The sequence below is a fragment of the Prinia subflava genome, chromosome Z, assembly GCF_021018805.1.
Source record: "Prinia subflava isolate CZ2003 ecotype Zambia chromosome Z, Cam_Psub_1.2, whole genome shotgun sequence".
NCBI classification, from domain to species: Eukaryota; Metazoa; Chordata; class Aves; order Passeriformes; family Cisticolidae; genus Prinia; species Prinia subflava.
In genome coordinates this window covers 98730749-98747398 of record NC_086283.1, presented here as the reverse complement: position 1 = coordinate 98747398, position 16650 = coordinate 98730749, and the positions used below count along the sequence as shown (strand labels likewise).

The window sequence follows — 16650 nt, the reverse complement described above, 5'->3', positions numbered from 1 at the left end:
TGAATATACTTAATTTTTAGACCCTGTTGACCTTAGTGTATTTCATAATAATCCTGGAAACATTGGGCTTAGAAGTAAAGTGTTAAGCATATTGAAGCAATGTAAAAGCAAAATAAGAATCCTGTAATTCAGGTAAATTTTTTTCAGTAATTGAAAAGGAAATAGGGACAGTAAAGTAAGGTTTAGGACTGTGCCTTGGTTCCTCAGACCATGAATGGGCAGGCAGGTGCTGAGAAAAGAGCAGAGGCTCTTGTGCTCTTTACAAATCACTGGAACTGACCCAGTATTGGAGGAAGAGCCAAGGAAAGTGCAGGTGGCACATTGCATGAAGTTAAAAACTTTCTGGGGTGGACAGCACAGGGCAGTGAGGCTTCATGAATCCTCTGGGAATGTCTGCTGAAATAGCTTCCCATGTCAGCTCTTGAACACAGGCAGTGCAATAAGTGCCTCAGCACCTGCTTTTCTTTCTTCTTAATCCCAGCTGTTTTGGTTTTTTTGCCTTATTGGAGGATGTCACAACCTTTAGTGCAAACAATGTCACAACATTCTTGTGAAGGACAGAATTTGGAGCTCTCAGCTGTAAAACAGGAACATCCAACCTGAAACTACCGTGCTGCAGGTTTATGCTTAGGGTTAAGGTTGAAGTTAAATTGTAGGGCCGAAGTTAGCTGGACTGCAAGGTTGTGTCTTAGCAAGGAGAGCCATCAAGCCAGAGTGAACTCTGCTGGAAACAATACAGTTTTACGTGGGTAAGTCACAGCTGTGTTAGGAATACTTGGGTGAGCATAGCATTCCCAATGCCTTACTGCCCTCTTAAACCGTGAAATACCATTTTTTTCCTGTGTCTTTACATCCTCTGACAGAACAGGACCCAGCTGTAATTGAAGTGCATATGCACAGCTCTAACCATAAGCATGTTAGAGCTGTAATATTAAGTGTAAGCCCGAAGCTATGAGTTTTATTTTAGAAATGCCTCCATGTGAAGGCGTCATCACAGAATTTTCTCTATTTGCTTGAAAAATAACCTCCCAAAAAATGTTGAAGCATTTTTATGTAGTTATTGGAGTTCCAAATACCTCTGAGGGTCCAGCCTAGCAGAGAAATGGCTTAATGAATAACGAGATGGCATGATTGAGTACATCTTGAAAAAGCAAAAAGGTTTTAATAAAAGAAAATAATACAAAAACAAGTAACAAAGCCGTGCACAGTATAAGGAGCAAAGTCCATCTACCTGCTACAGCATCCCGAAAATGCCTCTTGAGCACCTTTGTGCTGTCCCTTTAGTACTTGATTGTTTAGGTGAGCTATTTGGCACCTTTCCCAATATTGGCAAAGCCTTTGAGGTACAGGTCTAAAGTCCAATCACTGTCTCTGTGCTGGCACTGAGCCAGTTACAATGCGAAGGCCATAGAAAATTCTATTTTAACTTCCTTACATGTTCCAAGGTAAGCTGAAACTCTTTCCCTTATACAGAAACACCTGCCTGGGTGTGGAAATGCACTGCTACATGTAAAAAGACAGAAATGGATCCATGCTGGTGCTTAAACATTTTCTCATTTCGTTGTGGTGTCTAGGCAGCACTGGCTATCCAGGACAGCCACAAAGAGCTCCACAAGTTACTGCTGCAGGAGAACGAGAAGACCGCTCGGAGCCTGGGCTCCCGCCTAAACCTCGTCCTGGAGCAGGAGAAACACCGGAATCTGGAGAAGCAAAGGGTGGAACTGGCCAGCATAGACAAGCTGAAGCAGCAGTTCCAGCAGGAGCAGCAGCGGTGGCTGCGGGAGTGCGAGCAGCGGCAGCGGGAGCAGGAGGACAGGGCGTGCCAGCTGGGGCGGCGCGAGCGCGACTGCGAGAGCCAGGAGGAGCTGCTGGAGCAGGGCCGGCAGCGGCTGGCCCTGCAGCTGCAGGAGTACCAGCACAGCCTGGAGAGGCTCCAGGAGGGCCAGGAGATGGTGGAGAGAGAAAGAGACAGTGTGAAAATGCAGAAGAAGCTGGTGTGGCACTGGAAGCACGGTCAGCAGAACAGCCTGGTTTCGCGCACAGGGGGCTACGAGGTTTGTGTTTCCCCGTTGTAATTATGTCCCTGATTGCACTCCTAGAGACCTGCCTTGACAAATAGACCAGGATGTCTGGGTTCTGTGGGTAGTGAGTGAGCGTGTGGGAAGCTGAGATTCAGGCATATGCAAGCGTTTTCTTTGAATCTCATGAAGTTTAATCAGGAAACGTGCAAAGTCCTGGCCCTGGGAAGGAGGAACCCCATGCATGGTGTCTTGGTTTGAGAAGACAGGTGTCTGCCAGGGAAAACTGGGGTTTCCCTTGGAATGGAGAATGTAAACTCCCCTCCCTCCAGATTATTGTAATTTTGCAGTTAAGGGGTTCAGTTCAGTTCAGGCGAAGTTTTGGGAGATAGAATAACAGCTCTTTACTAGAAATATTAAAAATACAAATGTAGTAGTATGAAAACAAACAAACAGACAAACAAACTAACAAAAAACCCCTAGAAACCCTGACAGAATCAGAATATGGGACCCTGTTCAGAGTGTTGGAAGCAGTCCAAATAAATCCTCCTGGTGAAAAAGATGTGGTTCTGTTGGAGTAGAGATGATCCTGTAGAAGGGGTCCAGTGGTGGTGAGATGGGTCTTGTCTTCCTCTGGGAATCCAGTAGAAAACAGGCTGTCCTGGTGTTCCTACAGCTCAGTTTTTATTTGGATAGGGAATGGTTGGCTCCTCCCCACTGGGTGGAGCATCTCCCAGTGGATGATGGAATGTGTCAGTCACTGGTGAGCCTCAATGGCCCATGAACAGAAGATATCCCCGAGGGTGGGCAGTGGGGACAGAGATCACAAACCCTGCCCCACCTGATTTAACAGCTGGGCTGTTATCAAAAGGCATCCACCCTCCTCTCCACTGGAGTTACAAGAGGTAAAGAAAAAACATCTCCCCAACAGCTTTTAACAGATGAAATAGCATACACATTTTTTTTGGTTACATAACCCAAGACACATGGGTAGATGCTGAGCATCACCAACTAGAAATCAGCTCTACGGCTACCTGAAAAGAGGTTGTAGCAAGATGGGAGTCAGCCTCTTTTCCCAGGCAGCTACTGAGAGGACAAGAAGAAATGGCCTCAAGCTGTGACAGGGAAGGTTTGGTTTGGACCTTGGAAAGAATTTCTTTGCTGAAAGGATGGTCAGGCATTAAAACAGGCTGCCTATGGAGATGGTGGAGTCACCATCCCTGGAAGTGTTCAAAAAGCCACTGGACATGGTGGTTAGTGGTATGATTTAGTTGACGTGGTGGTGGTATGTTGGATCAAAGGTTGAACTCAATGATTTTTGGAGAGCTTTTCCAGCCTTTATGATTCTGTGAAAAGGACCTGGAATTCTGGTATAGAACTTGAGCAAACAGCGTGCCCTGCTGGGAAGGTGGCACACACTCTCCAGGGCTGCACTGGGCAGGGTTTTGCTAGCAGTAGCATGGCTCCTACAGAGCAAGTAGGAAAGTGGGAGAATTTGGTCCTTAAGCTCTGTTCTGGCAGTTCTGTTGTGTTCCCCTTCCTGGTTTTGTACAGGTAGAACACAGGGCTCATGCTCCCAGTAGCAATTAAAAGATCCTCTCAGGAACAGTATTAAGTAGAAGATGGAGAGCTGCCTTTTTGGTAGAGGTTTGGTGTTTTAGAGGAAGTGTGGGAGTTCAAACCTGAGTGCCTGGCAGTGAGAGTGCCAAATGAGGGCATCCTTCCTCTCTGCTCTGGACACACCTGCAGTCTGGCTCCCCCAGTACAAAAAGGCACAGAGCTGTGGGGTGGAGAGGAGGTAGAGACAGGAGGATGAATGTCTGGTGAGGTGCCTGTTTGAGAGGCTGTAAATACATCTCTCCAGTAAGGAAAGAGAGAGACTGTTCACCTGGAGCAGAAATGGTTCTTATTAATGGGGGTTCCTTTTAATGTATAAAAATACCTAAATGAGATGGAGCCCAATACTCTAAAGGAGCCAAGTTCTTTCCAGTGGCACCCAGTGACAGAACCAGAGGCAATGGGCACAAACGGAAACACAGAAGATTTGTTTTGAACATCAGGAAACTTTTTTCTTGTGAGGGTGATGGAGCCCTGGCAGAGGTTGCCCAGGGTAGTTGTTGAGTCTCCGTCATTGGGGATATTCAAATGCCACCTGGACATGGTCCTTGGCAAATGTCTGTATATGGCCCTGCTTAAGCAGGGGTTTAGACCAGATGTCTTTTAGAGGTCCTTCCCAACCTCAACCATTCTGTGATTTTAAGCTGGATACTCTGCAAAATGCGAACTTTGGCAGGTGTTCATTAAATCGAGAAGACAGAAATTATAAATATGAGAATCTGTGTTTTATTCTGCTTTGCTCCTGTGTTAGTAAAATACATTGTGTCTCTGCATCTTGTAGGAAAATCAAATTATTGTGATGTTTAAGCATATAAAGAACTCAGTGAAGTTTTTCGTTGCTGTTCTTTTTCCTGGACCACTGTCTCCAGGGAGGAAAAGGTGCACCTCCAGGAGTAACAAACACCAGGCTCTTGTGAACCCCACATATCAGGCCCTGCTTTCATTTTCATGTTTCCCTGAAACAACCAGGGGAAGAGGTTGATGTGTGGCTCAGTCCCTGGCAGTAGAAATCCTTGGAGATGCTTATTGTTTGTGCGTGCAATTTAAGGTAGCCCCAAAGCTGCTTAAGTGTTTAATACTAAAAATAATTAAGTTTTGTTGAGGGTGAAGGATGCAGTCTGTCTCTGAGCTCAGATTCTTGGTGCTCACCTGCCTCACCTGTCCTCATCTCTAATACCTGCTTGATGGGTGTGGTTTTGATTTCCATAACTGTTCTTTCTCTAAAGCGCCTGAAAATCAACACATTCTGTCTGGCTTTTCCACATGTGGAAAGCTCACTGACCCAAACAGATTTTTTTTTTCCTCTCAGGTTTTGGTTTTCACAAGAAAATCTGCAGAGCCTTTCTTCAAGCCATCACCTCCATAGTTTTTCATTTGGCAACTCATCCATAACAGGCAGAGACCATTTGGCATCTAAGATTGTGCCTATGTGAGGGGGTAAAGGATTGGCCTCTGACCTCCCCCTTTACACCCAGCTTCTGTGAACACCACGTGAACATGACTTTGTGAACACCACGTGAACATGACTTACCCATATCTGCTTGCTAGCCCAAACAACAAAGACACTGTTTACTAGCATAGCATGTGCTGCAGTTCTGACTTGTTTGATAGTGCTTGAGAAGCGGATGATAAAACCAAAACTGAAGTTGCCCATCAGCTTTAATGGGTGTGACTTCTGTAATCTTTTGAGGAGGGGAAGTTGAAGGATAATAGTCTGATACAGGGATATCAAGATTGCATAGAGAGGCAAAACAATTAAATGCTGAGTGTCAGATAGCAGTAATTTCTGTAATCTAAAATTTAATTTCTAAGGCTACTTGTATTTTTTTTCAAGGAGACTTCATGGCTTTGAATCCATCCAGACCTTAGGACTGTCTTTCTCCCATGTTTCCATTACCATGCCCCTTGTAGCAGCAGGACAGGTTGAGTGATTGTCAGTCAGCTAGTATTTCCATCCCAGTGTTTTTGTGTTACACTCAGCCTAGATAGTTCTGTGTGACCAAACAATGCACTCTAATACTCCTGCTTTTGTTTGGTGGGTTTTTTTTTTTGGTTTTTGGGGTTTTTTTTGGTTCTTGTTTTGTTTTTGGTTTTGTTTTGGTTTTTGGTTTTTTTTGGGGGGTGAGATTGGCCTTAATGAACACCTACAGACAAAGAGTCTGCAGGAGTTGCATTTTCTGCCTTTGGGAGCCATGGCTTGCTTGCTAAAGCTGTTTGCCATCCCCAGTTTGACTGCTGCAGCCCTGTTCTCTGTGATTGCCTGTCTATGTGAGGTACAGGGTTATTTTTACATTGCAGAGTACACAGATTTACATATGGGAAGTGATACCTTGAGCCATGAGGCAAAATATCAATCCTCTGGAAGTAGTCAGCAGATCTCAGTGCATCCCAGTTAGTGATCCTTTTTGATCTGTTACTTTGCAGTTATTACTTCTGTTGAGGTGAGCTGAGACCAGATCTGCTAGGTTATTGCTGTTTGTTCCTGAATGCAGATCAAATTGAATGTGTTGTGAGGTTAACTTCTGGCAGATTAGAGGACTGTTTGCTATGAATTCCCATTCTGTCTGGCAGATAATTTTCTACATCTTGGTATAAGGATTCTTCAGGATGATGCTCATAGTCATACACTTTGTTTTTACATAGAGAAGCAGCAGTTGGACTCTGACTCTTATGAGTACCTTCCAACCTGGCATACTCTGTGATTGTCTGGTTCTGTTACTTGACAAAGGTGAAAATACAATTCTCTGTTTTGTTTTTTGTTGTTTTTTTCCCCTTCTGCAGATAATGGGACATAATCAGTTGGACAGCTTACATGGTGGAAATGCATTCTACTTCAATGAAGCTGTAGTGTGTGTGTCCCTAAGCAGAATCAACAGATCAGATTCTTCTCTCGTTTATGAGGATGGTGTGTATGGGATGAATATCTCAAATTCTGATGTAGCAGAGACTAGTGAAAATCAGGACCTCAAAATGGACACTTCTTGTCAGCCAGCATTAACTAGTGCACTGTGGAAATCCACTAGTCCTTACCAGCAGATGTCTTTTTCCTGCAAAAGCAACAAGGATAATGGTAATGAATGCTTTATTTGATTAAGAAGTGGTACAGGCAGTTTGGCCCCTCTCTGGCTGAACAGTCCTAGGAACAAAGACAGCTTGATAGTGGTGGAAGCAAGAGATTTTGATAAAACAATTGCATACTTCTTTGCAAGATTTTTGATGATAGGTGAGAAAACAAGCAGAACAGAAATACAGAAATCTACCAAATCCCCTACAAAACTCCTTTTTTTGTCTGCATGATAGTACTCAGAATGTGTTTTTCTCTTAGTCTTTTCCCACTGCTTTTCAACCTTTTTTTTTATGAGCAGAAATCACTCTTTTTCAAGTGCATTTTATTGATTGTTTGAGAACATATATGCATTACTTGATGATCTCTGCTTAGAATAGCTTTGATTTAATGTGTTAGAAAGATAATCAGTGTTCAAGCACCCTTTTCTTGCTTCACTGAAGAATGAAAATATCTTGAAAGATCTGTGGACAGACAACTGTGTCACTTCTAAGGACTAATGTAATCCTTGAAATAAGTTAAATTAGTAACTCTTACTGCATTCCCTTTCTTTATTCTTGCATTTTATTGTCCAAAGATATGTAGGCTGCATGGCAGTTACTGATTGTGGCTACCAAAATGAGTGGAAGAGGCTGCCTGCCTGAGCACTACATGCACTGAGAATTCCTTGAAGGTCTTAAAAACTTACAAGAAACTCCAAACTGTGTGGGGTTTATTTCTCAAGTTGCACAACATTAATTTTGATCTAACTTTTTTCATTAGTGTGAGCTGTAGAGCAGGTTGTGAAAACACGACAGCTAAATGTCTTGGGGGCCAACTGTGCACTTTTGGTGTAACAGATTAAATAATCTGATGGGGTTTTCTGCACAGTTGTGAAATTTGGGAGATGTGGCATGCCAACGCTGCAGCAGTGCCCAAGCTCCCATTTTTCTGCAGCTGTCAGTGCAGAATAACTTCTCACACCAGCTTCATGCAGGTCAAGTCACAGCAAAGACCAGTGGATAGCAGAATTAGGAGTTGAAAACATAGACAGATACAATGGTGAATTGTCTTACATCCATGATTAAGGAACTTGCTCCTTAGTGCTCCTTATAATATATTAAACAGACATCCAGTACAGCCTTACTAGTCATTGGTGTGTGGATTGTCAAATAGCATGTTATAATCAAAGGTAGGGCATGCTGGTCACATCACCACAATCAGCAAACCCAGCTGATCAGTAAAAGAGATTAATATTTCTAAAAATGGCTAAATGAGTAGCCTGGTGAAACTCATTCTAGTTTGACTGCGGTCATTTTAGTTATGGGTTAGCTAAGCTAGTGCAGATTTGAAAAGGAACACATATGAGGGTTGAAATCTCTCAAAAGTGGCTTAGCTTGCACTGGCAAACATACAGATAGAAGCTAACCAGGATACTTTCTGTTGAGCCCACATGAGAGCACCTTTTTTGTTAAACTGGCTGGTACCAGTTTAATTGCACTGATCCTAAGATAAGCTGGTGGAGCTTTTGTGTCTCAAGACACAACGGACTAGCTTTGTGTTCAGCTGTTGCCAATGTGTCAAAGTGTGTAGACGTCCTCATCTTGCCCTGGTAACAGGGCACCAGGACAGTGCCAGCACTCTTGGGGACAAGCCCTGGCTACAGAGCCTGCCCAAGAGCCAGTGTAAATCCCTCTGACCAAGCTGTGCTGGGCCAAATATGCAAATTACTGCCTGGGTGGTGCCACAGGACATCTCATGCAAAGGAGAGAAGCAAATCCTTGCAGCATTCTGGTGGTTCAGGGGGTGCTGTGAAGCACTGCTGGAGCAGGCAGGGCTGGAAGCCTGCCCCACAGAGAGAGGTGACACCACATCCCATGGCTGCATGTGCTGTTCAGGGGGTGACAAGGATTTCATGATCTGATCATGCAGTGCACGAGTCTGAACGACTCAGACTTGCTTCTGTCTTGCCTCAGGACCACTGCACAGGGAGGGGCTGGGGAATGAGAAGGGTGCTGAACTTCCCCAGGGGACTCCGCACATGGGAATTTTGCAAATCTCTTGTTCCTAAGCAATGCCAATCAAATCGAACAATACAAACACTTCATAGAAGGAAACTGATTTCCTTTTTCTTGAGTATTTTTGGTCATATCATCTTCCCTAGAGAGTTTAGCAGAGTGTCAGAAAATCTCCAGCTTTGTGCTTCCACTTTCTGACACCTCTGCAGGATATAGTCAGTTCCAATCACTTTGAAGGAAGACCAACTTAAATGCAATAAGGGAAAGAACTTAATAGTTAGCTGAAATCTTCAATATTTTCATGTGGATGAATGTTTCATGGCATTTTCATGCATTTTCCAACTAGCTTTTTGTATAAAGTCTCATAATCATCCTTGAAGAAACATTCTTAAATAGTCAACATAGAACTACGAAACAAATACTGAGTGTGGTTATTGCATATAGCCACATACATGGCTATATGCATACATACATGGCCACACGAAATATATACTTAAATATATTTAAAGTATATATAAACTTATATATACACAAAAAGGAATTTCTTGGGTTTGATTAGCTTTCCCAGAATTATTGGGCATTTTGTAAGAAGTCGGCTCTGTCAAAAAAACCCTTCTTAAATTATTTAAAGAGAAGCACCATCTAAACTTGTTTCCAAGGAGTTAATCACACTGCATTCTACCATATGTTAAATACTATTCAGTTAAGCTTCATAAGTACACAGAAATGGAAATGGCTGCATTACTCCAGTGCATAATTTTCCATTCATATTTCCTAAGGTAAGACATAGGTCTCTTCACATAGCTAACATCATGATTATGTATCAGTTTTATGTGTATGGGAGGGAACTTTAATAAAGACCTTCAGGCAAGTTCCCACAAAGCTGAAACTGGCATAAGTAACCTCTCTAGAAAAGGTGTGTCAGTCAACAGGAGGAAAATATGATGGAAAGAAAAATGTGTTAATGCTCTACAGTAATGGTTATGAAATTATCTGCATGAAAGAAGCAAGCGCTTTGGCTAATTAGGAAGGAGGGGAAGTACAGGTTTTGTGTCAGACTAGACTGAGAATTGAATAAATTAGTCTTGCATGTAATTGACATGTCAGGTTAACTAGGCAAAGTGATGCCTAAGGATTTACGTATGGATTCAAGTCTTTGATTTCAGGAATCAGTGCAATTTTAATTCTTCTAAGCTTTGAAGTGAACAGCATTGTTTGCTGCTGCTACCTTAACTTCATTTATTCAGACGTTGTAGCTACAGAAATAGAATTGAAAAGTGATTGATCTGGAAAACCGCTGAAACTTGAAAGTGGGAAGGTTTTACCTCAGACATTTAGTATGAAGGATCTACATACATATGTGACACAGTGGAAAACATAGTTTAAATCCTTGTGGGGAGCATAGTAAAACCTCTGATCTTCATAAACAGCCAAATGCAAACCTATGGAGCAAAAATAGGACTCTATTTGACTAATGTAAATCCAATCTTTTTTTAAAGGACAGGAATTTGTACATATATGCATATAAGAAAATGGTGATGCCTAAGAGAGTTTGATTTTGATTTTGGAGAGTTTGATTTTGGAAAAAATTAATTTATAGTGGCTTTCATCAAAGTAAATAGTTCCTAGAGATGTATAACATTTCATTTGCTACAGAAAAAGCAAAAAATTCAGAAGCAAGATGTAGCATCCTATAACTCTATATAGTTTATATGAAATTTCCTTCCTATTCCTTAAGGCAGGTTATGCTAATGGTGATTACTCTGTTGAACCTGTTCTTAAAACTGTATATCAGATTCATTTGCTTTGGTTTCCCATTGTTAATTTAGAACATTAATACATTTAGTAATTTAGTACATTTTTTGTCTATGAGCTGGTTTCAGCTGGAGTAGGGTTAATTTTCTCCTCAGTGGCTGCCATGGGGCTGTGTTTTGGATTTGTGCTGAACCCAGGGTTGATAATACAGAGATGTTTTTGTTGCTGCTGAGCAGGGCTTGCACAGAGCCAAGGCCTTTTCTGCTTTTGGTGCTGCCACACTGGGGAGGGGACTGGGGGTGCCTGGGAGGAGACACAGCCAGGACAGGAGACCCCAAGTGACCAAAGGGATGTTCCAGACCATGGGGCACCAGGCTCAGTGTGTAAAGTGGGGGAGAGAAACAGAAAAGGGAGGGACATTTATGGTGAAGACATTTGTCTTCCCAAGTAACCATTAGCCAAGTAACCAGGTAGGCTGGGCATGATGGGGCCCAGCTCTCCTGGAAAGAGCTGAGCACCTGCCTGCTCATGGGAAGCCCTGAAATAATTCCTTGTTTTGCTTTGCTTGTGTGCACAGCCTTTGCTTCCCATATAAAACTTTTCCTCAGCCCATGAGCTCTCCAGCTTTCATCCTTCTGATTCTCTCCCTGATTGTTTGGGTAGGGGATGAGCAGGGGCTGTGTGGGGTTTGGCTTCTGGCTGGGGTTAAACCACCACTAAGGCTTAAGTTACCTTAAGTAACATAAATTGTGGCATAATGACAGTGCATGAAAGTGCCTGATCTGTGTTTGCATCTCTGGGTTGATAACAACAGGCCTGGCTCTTTTCTCATACTTGCGTTAAGGTGAATTTGCTGCAGCCAGGAGAGATATAATACACAATGCAAAACTGATGCAAGTGTGATACAAAACAGGTGAAATGTGCTTTGCACTACAAACAGCAAATGTTAAAAACCCATCTGAGGTGGTGCAGGCTGTTTGTCTATGCTTTCAACTCGAGACTGGATTTTGGCAAGGAGTAAACCTCAGTAATTCAGGGCCTTACTCAGATAGGATAGCTACTGCTGCCAGTGCTGGAGGTGGCTGATGGGATCCCCTGTTGAGGACTCTGTTGAGCAGGATTGCTTCCATCACCTGGAACCTGGTAAATAATGATTAGCAGCACCCCCCAAAAAGCCATCACTGTTCTGCATGTGTAATTGTTGTGAGTTAATTTTTATATTATATAATATCATATTTAAAAATTAATATGCATATATACTACTCATATAATATATAATATATTATATATGATATATGATATATAATATATGATATATGATATATGATATATGATATATGATATAATACATTATGTATTATGTATTATATATTATATATTATATATTATATATTATATATTATATATTATATATTATATATTATATAGTATATAGTATATAGTATATAGTATATAGTATACAATACATTACATTATAGTATATGATTGTTGTGAGTTAATTTTTATGTTATATCATATTATATAAAATAATACATATAATATGTGTATTATATATTATACCATATAAAATATGGTATAATAAATACCATTAAAAATAATAAATACCATTATATATTATACCATATAAAATATTTAAAATCTATTACATACAGTATATTATGTCTATTCTATTCTATTCTATTCTAATTTTTATATTACTGAAATAACTCCTTCCGAGTACATCTGATTTTTCTGAGCTGGAACATAAAACTGTGTCCCATACAGCACACACTTTATAACAGCACCCTTTGGAATCAGTGACAGGCCAGCCCCTTACCACCTGCAGAATTACAGGTGAAGATATGTTTCAACCTAATTTTTTTTCTGATATGTCTAATAATATTTTTTTAAGTGCTGTTTTTTTCACTGTACCATACAGTGAGCAAATTCTTTCTGTTTTTCCTTCACTTGGGAAGAGGGAAAGAGGGAAATTTTTAAAAAACAAAGGATCATACGACCCATGGAGCTCCCAGTTTGTCAGGGAGCCCCCTGAGCAGGTGTGATATTTTGAGCTACATTAAATTTTTTTGTCATTTTTAATTGGGTAGATGCCACACTGAGAACAATTCCAAATTGATTTTTCTGTGTTCAACCTATCCCTACTACTCTAAGAGTGGATGGCTGCACAGGTGAGCACAGAGCCAATTCAGTACTCAGTGTAAGTTATAATGAGAATAAAAATAAGTGGAAATATATAAGAAAGTGAAGTTGAGCAACATCATCACCAGCATCTTCCATGTTGAAAATCTCATTAATTTCTTAGAACAATTAAGGTCTTACTTTCGACTCTACAACACAAAACAGCAAATTTGCCTCTGCTCCATACCACAAACCACTGATTTTCATGCTCTGCTGGAAGACTTTTGTGTCTCTGAGAAACTTGGTGGAAGAGAATCAGAGAGGAAGGTTGTTTTTTCTCTTAGGAATGATGCTGCCGTTAGTTTAAAGCAAATGGCAAAAGGGATTAAATCACATGGCTGTGTGATACCAAAGTGAAAAATATGTCATTATGTGTCATATGCAATTAGTATATTTCAAGTAACACTTGCTTTTCACCTCTCTAGCAGTCAGATTTTGCTGTTCTGTTGCTGATTTTATCATCTCAAAACACTTGTCTCATTTCTGAAAATACCCACAGTAGAAGCAGCACTCTAAAATAACCCTTTAATTAAGGAAGCTAATGATATTCTGGTTTTATTTTGTACATTACTGTAAGTAATGCCTGTCTGATTTTATTCCTTCTATTATCTTCTCCCTTAGAGTTCATTCATTTGCAGAATGAAGTTTAAAATTGTGCACACCACTGAGGTTGTGAATGGAGTAAAAGATGCCCCTGTCTTTGGAGGTACCACTGATGGTGGTGTGAATCTGCAGACCACATTCAGGCTTTCATTGACTGCAGACTTATTAAACAGCAACAGGGTGATGGCTGAACCTTTCCCATTTTTCTCACACTTGTCATTCCACCAGCTTCAGTGAGTGGTTTGTGGAGTCTGTGGAATTACTGGCAACTGGTTTGTAGTGAGTGGGATCCTGAAATCCAGCCCAGGGATGTGCAGAGATGTGACTTGGATAGCAAGTGTGCAGGGAAAGAGGTGATCTCTCAGGAAAAGGGTCACAAAACAACAGTCTTGCTGGTTGTTTGATGTCACAAAGTTTCCTTGGGAGGTCTTTGTTTTCCTTGGGAAATGCTCTCTGTGGTGGAGACCTGGCTGCAGTGCCCTGCTTTATGGCATAAATAAAAAAAATAATAAAATATTAAAATATTTTGTATATATTTTGTAATGAAGTTAAAGCCTGGAATAGATGCACCAGTGTAAATAAATAATTCATCCTAATAGCTGACAGAAGCTGTTTATGGATGATCAAATTTTGCAAGATACTGAGTATGTCAACACACACTGTAAAACTGTGTAGCTGAATCACAAAGTGTATCTGTCTGGCTTATTTTGAAAAGTACAACCTTATTTTAATTATTTAAAATAATAATTCACATATTCCAAGAAATGGCCTGTAGCATGTTGTGCAAAAATAATGAAGTGTTAGTAGTGTGAAACCTCCTCAGCATCATCTGCTGTTAAATATTTATTAAGACACTGGGGAAGATTGTGTGGTATTCATAACAGGAGCACCCAACTGCCTTCCAATAAATTTAATTGGCTGTCCCCAAACTGCTAGAGGAGATTTCATGGAGTATCTTGTTCTCACTTGCCAGATGCTGTAGAAAACTTTATTTGGGGTGTAAATTTTTAGTGGGGCAGTAGAGAGAAGGAGCCTTGGTGCTGATATGGACCTTGGTTGTAGTTTAATCAAATAGGAAGAGTTCCAACAGTCACCTGCTGAAATTCCTTGAGTGTTTCTTGGAAGTCTGATCTGGAACTGAAACATAAATGACAAAAAAAAACCCAGATAGGATTTTTCTGTATTTGTTTAGGGTCTGTTGTGGGAAAATTGAACCTGTGTACTTTAAAAGTCATGAATATATTTCATGATAAAGAATGTATGACAGACAGGGGAAGTGGGGTATTTGGCAAGGATGAAAAGACATTTATTTTTTCTTTTTCTTTATTAATTGAACTTGAAAATTGAAGGATAATTGTGGCTGACAGAAAGACTGCAGGGAAGCTGTCTTCTGTGCAGAGCATCTTGACATTGAAGCACAGTGCCACTGGGGAGGAGATGAAGGTCTGAGGAAGGCTCCTGCATTAAACACAGACAATTTAGGGCTGAAAGTGAAAATGAATACAGGCAGGTGTTTTAAAACTTGTGGTAAAGGTGAGGTAGGAGGAGAAAACAAATTTGGCCTTAAGGGTAGGACCAGTGTTGCTCATACAAGGGAGAAGTGGGAGCAGAAGTGAGGAGAGTGGATCCAAGTGCTCTCCATGCTCTCATGGAAGGCACTTGGCTGAAGGGATGGACACACATGCTCATTTGATAATTGATAATTGTGATGCACAGTTTTCCCTTTACCTTTTATGCAAACTGTTTTCACAGCAGTTACATGTTCACAGAGCTTTTAGCAAACAGTTTAAAAAGGCATTCATTTCAAAATATTCAATCACACTGAAAATTCCTATGCTTACAGTGCAAAATTTGGAGAATGTGCAACTTTCCAGTTTATTCTTGATTATTTTCAAGGACTCCAAGAAGAGAACATGAGTGCATATACTTCCTGCCAAAAATGAATAAAAGTGGCTGTTATAATACTCAATATGCAATCAAAAATTAGTGACTATTTCCCTCAGTTTTGAGCTCAGGAGAGAACGAGTATCTCTGTGACTGTGAGATAAGAGGCTTCTCTCAGATGCTCACTCTTGTAGTAATGCCCATATTTTTTCCTGTATTAATCAACAACAGCAGCTTCTATTAAAGGCTAAGATTAGCATGTAATTGATTTGAAACAGGTGCTTTGCCCGATTTTTTTTCCTGCAGCAATTCTACGTACTGACTTAGTGTTCCTTTGCTGGTCTCTTTGAGTTTTAATCTCGTCAGCTTTTATGAGTAAGAAGTGGTGGATCTGGTCTGTTGTTGGGAAATTACCCCATAAAACCAAAGTGCTTAGGAGGAGACTTGAGTGTTTTATAAATTACCTCCCCCCTTTGGCTTTTGTAGCAGAGCTGTGCCCTTCAAGAAAATGTTTGCCAAAGTCCAGAGCACACTTCTTTATGTTGCACCTGAAAGACTGGGCAAACACTGGGGACTAAATTGATTTTTTGCCAAGTTCTTTGATTTCATGTTTATTTCAAAGTGAAAAAAAAAAAAACCCAAAAAAAACCCCAACAAAAAACCCACAACCAAAGAGCATCCATAAAATATGAGGCGGAGTTAATCAACACAGTAACATCTGTCTGTGGTAACAGCTCAAAACAAGAGTTTTGATGTGTAAATGTCCCCTTTTGTTTCAAAGGGAATGACTTCATGTTCCAGAGGCTGTTTTTTCAGGGTTAATGCTAGCTGTTTCTCTTTTTCCGGGAGGGAAGCAGATAAAGCCTCACTGCAGTGTTTTATCTTCAGGGTGCGGATTGGGACAGTGGGAGAGGGAAGTGTGGGGATGTGCTGGCTGGCAGCAGAAATGGGAGCTGGTTCATTCCCCCCCGAGTCCTTGGAAGTGCTGTTTGGGTCTGTAACTTTATGGGCTTTCTGTTTCCCCACCAAACATCCAAGCAGGAGCGTTCCCTGCTGGTGGCAGTGACTTCAGCCTGCTGGCCAAATGACTCCAGCAGATGGTGGGCCAGGAGGAAATGTTTGGAGCCCACTTTGCTCACACCACCTTGGACACCTGAAAGAGGAGGCTGTGGGCATCTCCCGTGCTTCCCCACTACTGCAGGCAGTGCAGTTGTCCTACCCCTGGGGAGATGCTCTGTGTGGGTGTGCTGCTGCCCTGGGTGGGTGCCTGTGGTGGCAGCTGGTCACGTTCCTTGTGATCCTGTGTAGGAAGAGCGTTCTTGGGGTTTTATGGCTCTTTTTCCTCTTGATCGTTTGAGTGCAGCTGTGTTTAATGAGCTGGGAAAGAAGTAGGTCAATAAAACACGTGTTCATTGTTAGCAGAATACCTGTTTGTCTGCAATTGACCATCTAGAGCTTCAAAGCGTAGCACAAAGACAATTTAATGGGGAATTCGTGCTTAAATAAATTAATATTAAGCAGAGGCAGACAGCTG

General features: G+C 41.3%; 1 protein-coding gene across 4 annotated transcripts in view; it reads left to right on the top strand.

Moving 5' to 3' along the window:
* ARHGEF28 (Rho guanine nucleotide exchange factor 28) overlaps positions 1–16650 on the top strand; it is a 123244-nt gene that overhangs the window by 97794 nt on the left and 8800 nt on the right. For all 4 annotated transcript variants that reach the window (XM_063421467.1, XM_063421465.1, XM_063421468.1 and 1 more), the window contains 2 exons: positions 1575–2054; positions 6417–6705. In XM_063421467.1, coding sequence (XP_063277537.1) covers positions 1575–2054; positions 6417–6705 — 769 coding nt within the window. The remainder of the gene's footprint in view (positions 1–1574; positions 2055–6416; positions 6706–16650) is intronic.